The sequence below is a fragment of the Acomys minous genome (assembly GCF_964271855.1).
Source record: "Acomys minous genome assembly, chromosome: 13".
Classification (NCBI taxonomy): Eukaryota; Metazoa; Chordata; class Mammalia; order Rodentia; family Muridae; genus Acomys; species Acomys minous.
In genome coordinates this window covers 33044382-33051853 of record NC_140495.1, presented here as the reverse complement: position 1 = coordinate 33051853, position 7472 = coordinate 33044382, and the positions used below count along the sequence as shown (strand labels likewise).

Genomic DNA, 7472 nt, shown 5'->3' with positions numbered 1-7472 from the left:
CAAAGTAAAACAACTACTATAGTAAAATAGGTTTCTAGACTTTGGGGGGGGGGGGTTGGAGTAGAGAAAGGCTTTTTCTGTGTAGTCCTGGCTGTCCTGGAACTCACTTTGTAGACCAAGCTGCTCTGGAACTCACAAAAGATCTACCTGCTTCTGCCTCTGAAGTGCTAGGAATAAAAGTGTATACCACTACTGCCTGGCTTGACAGAGCATGATTTTTTTATTCTGGCATAATGGTTAGTAAATTATCTGACTTAAGAGAACACAAGTCAAGCACTAATGTGTGCAATGATTCTCACCAGAGATAATGGTTCTGTTCCCACTCCAACCAATGGGTACATGTGGTAGTGTCTAGGAATATAACTGTGCTACTGCTATCTAGAAAAGGCCAAAACCTCAGTAACAGAAAGAGAAGTCACAGTATGAATGGTTAGCACAGGAATTATGGGACCAGAAACACTGCCTTAGTTCCATGGCACCTTTATGCTACTGTATGACTGGTCTTAGGCAAGTTAATTTCTATGCTTTCTCATCTCAAATTCAAGAGATGTCATGTGGATTTACAGGTGCATATTACTGCTTTTATCAAGTCACAAATGTAACTTCTCTAATCCCAATCTAAGATCATTTCTTACACTTATATTCTGATGCTACTTTAATTCCGACAGTATATTCAAACATATATTCAAGTGGATATACATCACTATTTATCTTTCTTCTCTTTTACTCCCACCACTAAAATTTCTTTAGGCCTTCAGCAAGTATGAATCACAATAACTGTTAAACAAGGTATGTTCAAAATTCAGTCTGATCCCAATTTAGCACCTAAGAGATTAAGATCCAGAAAGTGCCATTCTCTTAACTGGACATTTAACTAACTATGTAAACTAGAATGTGGTCACTTCTTGAGTTATATGTAGAAGAATCTTTTCTTTTGCAACCCACAGAAACTATCTTTGGGTACTATTAAGTCTTGTTTTTTATATTAAACAATTACCTATATTTCTCTCTAATAATTTGTGAAGTGTTATCTTCAACTTAGTCTTAGTAAAGTTTCCCTATCTTTGTAACAACCTGCATTTGTATGCACATCATGGGTGTGAATGGCCCAGTGTGCATATCAAAACCAAAAGCTAACTTTTTGCGCTCTCCTTCTATGGAAGCTCCTGGAGATTGAATCAAATCTCCAGGCTTGATGATTAACACTGAGCCATCTCATGAGCCGTTTCCTACTTTTCTTTCCTTTTTCCGTTCTTTTTTTATTAATTAATAAATAATAAATAAATAAATAATAAATTTTAAAAAAAAGATTTCTGTGCTGTAGAGACGACTTAGCACTAGCTGTTCTTCCAGAGGACTCGGTTTCACTTCCCAGCACCACCACGGCTGATCACAAGTGAGGACTTGGCACCCTCAAACGGGCATACAAACATTAATTTAGCAGGCAAAACATTAATGCATAATTTAAAAGATTTTTGGCTGGATATAATGAGTGATGAAGTATTGTTTAATGAATCTCTGTATCTCTCTCTGGTACAAAGCTAACAATCTAATGAAAGATTTAATATTCGACACCTCACCAAAAAGAAACTAAATTAGTCATGGTGGAACACACTTTTAGTCTCAGCACTTGAGAGATAAGCAGGTGGCAGGTGTATCTCTGTGAGTCCAAGGCCAGCCTGTTCTACAAAGTTCCAGACCAGCCACAGCTACACAGTGAGATCCAGCCTCAAAACAACCACAATCAAACATCAACAAGGTTGTGGGCTCCCACCATCTTTTTACCAAAAATATTGTCATATAGATCACTAACATGTATTATACTTTCAGGAGAATATTATACAGCAACATTATAGTAACTGACTTCCCTTTGCTCAAATATCAGCTGCTACGGAATTATCACAAATATGGACAGCAGCAAGACAGTAGTGAACATTTGTTTAGATCCTTGCCATTTCTCTGTTACCCAAAGTTCTCCATTCAAGTTGTAATTAAAAGGCAGTTACTTCACAGGTTTGACATTTCAGTAACATATGAAAATTATATGTATGTAATTTTCTTTAAAGTATACAAATTTTACTCACATTTGATTCTTTGCTGCTTGCCTCTGAGCTTTTCTTTCTTTCCTCTTCTGATCTGGTGGCTTAGCAAAAACAATTTCAATATTTTCTCCCTCCAAGTCTTTACCATTCATTTCTTCCATAGCCTTTAAAAAGACAATGATCAATGTGAAAGGCGGCCTTTCAAAATAACTATAACGTATATCTTAAAAACTATTTACCATTATCTGTGAATATAGTCAATTAGATAAAAGATAGTTGGGCATTATTTAAAGATCTTCCTCTTCTGTTTTGCTTGAATCAATTTTTTGAGATGGAGGGTTCCTTTGAGTAGCCTTTGGCTATACTGGAACTTGCTATGTATCTGCAGACCAAGCTCAGAGATCCCTGTGCCTCTGCCTCCCAAGTGCTGGCATTAAAGGCATGCACCACCATCACCCAGCTTGAATGGATTTCATATTCTGAACTTTGCCCCTAGCTTATAAAGCATACAGATTTTAAGACTAAAATGTTGGTTTAATTTAGATGTCTACAGAATTTCTACCATTTCTTTACCTTGACAGCACCATCTCGTTCATCAAAATGAATGAAAGCATAATCTTTTAGCTTCTTCACTCGTTCCAGTTTCCCAAACTGACTAAATGACTTTTCTAAAATTTCTTCAGTTACGGTGTTTGCAAGGTTGCGTACAAACAGCACTTTTACCTAAAATTTAAGAAAACAGAAAAGGTCCCTAAGTAGTTCCAGTTCAATTTCCAAAAGCAACCACCCCACCATATGAAGTTAATTTAAATTACAACCACTAGAGGAACATACAAATATTTTAATCAATTTTTTTTTAATTTTCAAGCCCTCTGGGTAAATACCAAGCAGTCAGATTATTAGTCAAGTCAAAAAAAAAAGCTAAACAGACATTACCAAAACAAGTTATGTCCTTGAAAAAATGTGCTCATCAGTTAATATTAGCTAATAAACTAAAACTACACACATATTGGGATATATCAAATGTGAGAATATAGAGCAGCAGGCAGCGTAAATGTGTAGCCTCTCTAAAAGACAGTTCCTTACAACACTAAACATAATACTATGAGATTTCTATTTCATTTTCCATGCACATGTATTTCTTTTTTTCCACACAGGGTTTCTCTGTGTAACCTTGTCCATCCTGGATCAGCTTTGTAAACTAGGCTGGCCTGAAACTCACAGAAGACCCGCCTGCCTCTGCCTCCCAATTGCTGGGATTAAATGTGTGCGTCACCACCCCGGTGCACACACATTTCTTAGTGTAAAACATCATTTAAAACAAGGTGTATAATTCATTTGGTAAGCTTTTTCTCATGCTCCTCCAACTAACCCCACAAAATTGCTTTAATAATCATTACCTTTGCCATAACTTCAGGATCAGGATCTTCAATAGGATCAGCCCACTCAACAGTTCCAACATTTCCCCAGACTTTGACTTTACCACTCATTAACCTACGCCTTGCCTGGGCAGCTGTTTTGTGGTCTTCATATTCAAGAAAGCAAAAGCCTCTGTTTTTTTTCTTGTCGTCTGGTTGGTGGTATAAAATGACGTCTGTGAGACCCTCTGAAATTAAACATACATTCCAGAAAAAAATCAGTTTATTAGCCAAAATATTTAACAGCAAAAGCATGCAGTTTTACTAATATGCTATTTGAATAAAAGTGAAAAATAATCTTTTTTTTTTTAAGCTAGACACTTCTACAAAGGATGGTTATTTTATTTTGCAAAGGACCAAAAACAGACATGGCCTATAATCTCAACACTTGGGAGGTTAAGGAGGAAGGGTCATGAGCTGGAAAACCACCTGGACTCCATAATGAAAACACCCTCTCAAAATAAAGACCCCAGTGACTTTCCAAATCAACCTCGCCCATATATTGTAAGCCCAGAAAAATCCAACAAAAGCAAAGTTTTTAGCAAGCTAGCCCCAAGGACCATTTTGATTCCACTAAACATATCAAAAGCAAATAAAGTCTTCATAATTTAAAAAAAAAAAAAGTCAGCTCACTTTATCAAACATGATTAGATGAATTCATTACACTAAAATTCTATTTGGGAGGGAGTCGTCACCATATACAAAAACCCAGATCTTAGCCAGGCATGGTGGTACATGCCTGTAGTATTCAGTACAGCACTGAAGAGGCAGAGATAGGCAGGGTACGATTAAGTTCGTTTGAGGCCAGCCTGGTCTACAAAGGGACTCCTGAACAGCCAATGCTATTAGAGAAAACCTGCCTTGAAAAAACAAAAAACAAAAATACTTAAAGAAACAAGAACAAAAATAATGAAGACTTATCACTGACCTATATCCACGGTGATTACTTTGTGTTTTAGAAACAAGGTCCCACCATTTTGCCAGGTCTCAATTTCATTTAAATTGCATATTTTTCTACTCTTTATCAAAAAAAATTACTTCGAAGGAAAACAATAAATACTGTTACTGCCATACACTCTTCTATATGTTTCTGAAAACAGCAGATTGATACTTTTCTGTAGGCTGATGAACAACTAAAAAAAATATAGCATATTAGGCCAGGAGTGGTGGTGCGTGTCCTTAATCCCAGCACTCAAGGAGGCAGAGACAGGCAGACTGACATGAGTTCGAGGCTAGCCTGGCCTACAAAGTGAGTCCAGGACAGCCAAGGCTACACAACAAATATATGTATCATACACTCACACACACACTCACACGCACTCTCATACACACACACACACACACCTGCTTATAACACTCACTCCTTTAACGTGGGTGAAAAGCCTTCATTCATATGTAACAATTAACAACTAACACCTAAAGAACAGAAATAACTACAAGAGACAAAATTTTGTGGACTGTATTCAAATCCAGTTATCTGGTTTTGTCTTACTACCTACAATTCTAGACAGGGTCTCATGCAGCACAGCTTGGCCTCAATTCCCTAAGACAACCAACTATTCTGCCTCTTCCTAAGGTACTAAAATGACAGGTGTGCTTGTCCCATACCTGGCTTTATGAAAGTCAAACAATCTGTTCCCAGCCCTGTATTCCTACATTAGCTTAAATGCCCGGAAATTATTCCCCTAAGCCTCTGTGTGTACTTGGTGTTTTTTCCCCCTTTAAATTCATTTCAGTATATGAATGCTTTATTTGATTATATATGTCTGTGCCTAGAGCCCACAAAGGCCAGGAGAGAGTGTCAAGTCATCTAAAACTGATGATTGAGAGCAGCCAAGTGGGTAATGGGAATCTAACCTTGGTCCTATAGAACAGCAACCTCATCGCTGCTAAGCCGTCTCTCTAAACCAACATTTGCTTCTCTTAATAACAAAATTACCTACCTCCTAACAATGAGGTAAAAATTCTTAAAGAATTCTTAAAGAATACAGTTTTTATAGTATTTAGAACAATATTTGGCACAAAAATGTCTCTTCATTACTAGAAAATTCTATCAGCTACCAATTAAATCCAACTTACCTGTCACTTTACTAAATTCTTCAAGAATCTGTTCCTTGGTTTTACTCTTAGGAATAGAGCCCACAAAAAGCCTGTTGTTGGCAACTGAGATGCAGACACCAATGTGCTTTCCGGAACGAATTTCATGATTATTATACTGAAAAGGGGGGAAAGTGTACATTTTTAAATTACTTCTTGTCAATTTGAGAATATTCTCAATCATACGCAAACATAAAACTTTTTCCCCAATAAGAAAGACAACATTTTGTATTGTGTATTTTCAGTTTTATAGTGGAAGCAGCATATAAAAGGTAGACTATTAGGGATATTAAAGGGAAAAAGACACAAGGTGGAGTAAAAAGGAATAGAGGTATGAGCATGATCACTTGGGAGGCAGAGGTAGGCAGATCTCTATAAATTTGAGGTCACCCTGGTCTACCGAGTGTCCAGACCAATCAAGGCTGCACAGAGAAACTCTGTCCCGAAAAACAAACAAACAACAAAAATACTTCTATGAACTATGAAAACGCCATGATAGTTTCATTGTATAGTTAGTGCCCAACAATATATTCTACCATAATTCCTATTTTAATCAGAATGATAATCTTAATTATGAGGTTTCCACTTAAATAAAGAAACTCATGGTTTTAATTCCAGTTAATTTTTTAATCCTTTAAGTGTAAGAACCTTGATAAATTAAAAACCTGTTTTCTAACAGTTTTGCATTTAAAACTGCTAATTCCACAAACTCTAAACTCATTCTTCCATTCAGGTGTTCAAAGTCATGGAAATCTCATTCAGTATGATCAAGTCTCTTCCCTCCAAGGTAACAACAACAACAACACACAACTCCATGTTCTCATTCCCATATCCTCTTGTAGTTAAGTCTCAATAAAGAATTAAAGTCATAAGTTCAAAGATGAGCTCTTTATTCTAAACTTGACCTTATTTTGCGTCTCCATTTCATTTTCATCAAATATGCAATAAATATCACAAAGGAAAAGCACTGGTTTTTCAAAACAGGAAGGAAGGTTAAGAAAAGACTGAGATTGCCCAGCTACAATAAAAAGTAAATGTGATGTTCAAGTAACTGTGTCCTATAGAATGGTGAGATACAGAAGAGCAGGGCAATATACAATCTTATCAAGTGACTATCAATCTTAATAATATAGCCTTAAAATTTTTTCCAGCTTGTCTAGGAAAAGCGGATTATAAAAATTGTATTTAAAGCTGAGTGTGGTGGCCCATGCCTATAATCCAAACACTCTAGGAGGCAAAGACAGGTGGATTACTGAGTCCCAGGCCAGGACAACAAAGGCTACACAAAGAAACCCTGTCTCAAAAAACAAACAAACAAAAACAAAAAAAGAAGTTGCTTTTTTTCTTCCTCTTTTTTGGTTTTTCGAGACAGGATTTCTCTGTGTAGCCTTAGCTGTCCTGGATTCGGATTTGTAGACCAGGCTGGCCTCGAAGAATTTGCATTTTAAAGTACCTCAAAATTTCATGTTAACAAGTGATTAATGGCAGGAAGAATTACTGATTAACCAATCCCACACACATTATATATAGAACCAGACCCCCTTTGATCCCAGAGTTCAAGGACAACTTGTTCTATACAGAGAAAGCCTGTCTGGGGATGGATTCCTGTAAGATAGGCATTGCCAGGTATTACACGTCATATATAATGCAGGTGATAAAGAGACTTTATCACTCTGTTAATCTCCAGAAAACAAAAATTAAAGTTTATACACTTTATCTATTAGACCCATAATTTTTTAACCTCCAAGCCTTTTTCTTTTTTTTTTAAGTTTCCCTGAAATTCCACCAGCCAGGCTCCTCTAATAGACTGAGGAGAGCCAACAACTGAATGGTACCAATGAACTGAGCTCAAAACAAACACTGTGATGCCCAAGTCCTATGACGGTCAACAGGAGTCCTTTCATGTTGACACCCA

General features: G+C 36.7%; 1 protein-coding gene across 4 annotated transcripts in view; it reads right to left on the bottom strand.

Annotated features, from left to right (window-relative positions):
* SYNCRIP (synaptotagmin binding cytoplasmic RNA interacting protein) overlaps positions 1 to 7472 on the bottom strand; it is a 36818-nt gene that overhangs the window by 8937 nt on the left and 20409 nt on the right. For all 4 annotated transcript variants that reach the window (XM_084753448.1, XM_084753446.1, XM_084753447.1 and 1 more), the window contains exons 6-9: positions 5540 to 5675; positions 3443 to 3648; positions 2616 to 2765; positions 2085 to 2206 (exon numbers count right to left, since the gene is read on the bottom strand). In XM_084753448.1, the coding sequence (XP_084609574.1) occupies positions 2085 to 2206; positions 2616 to 2765; positions 3443 to 3648; positions 5540 to 5675 (614 nt within the window). The remainder of the gene's footprint in view (positions 1 to 2084; positions 2207 to 2615; positions 2766 to 3442; positions 3649 to 5539; positions 5676 to 7472) is intronic.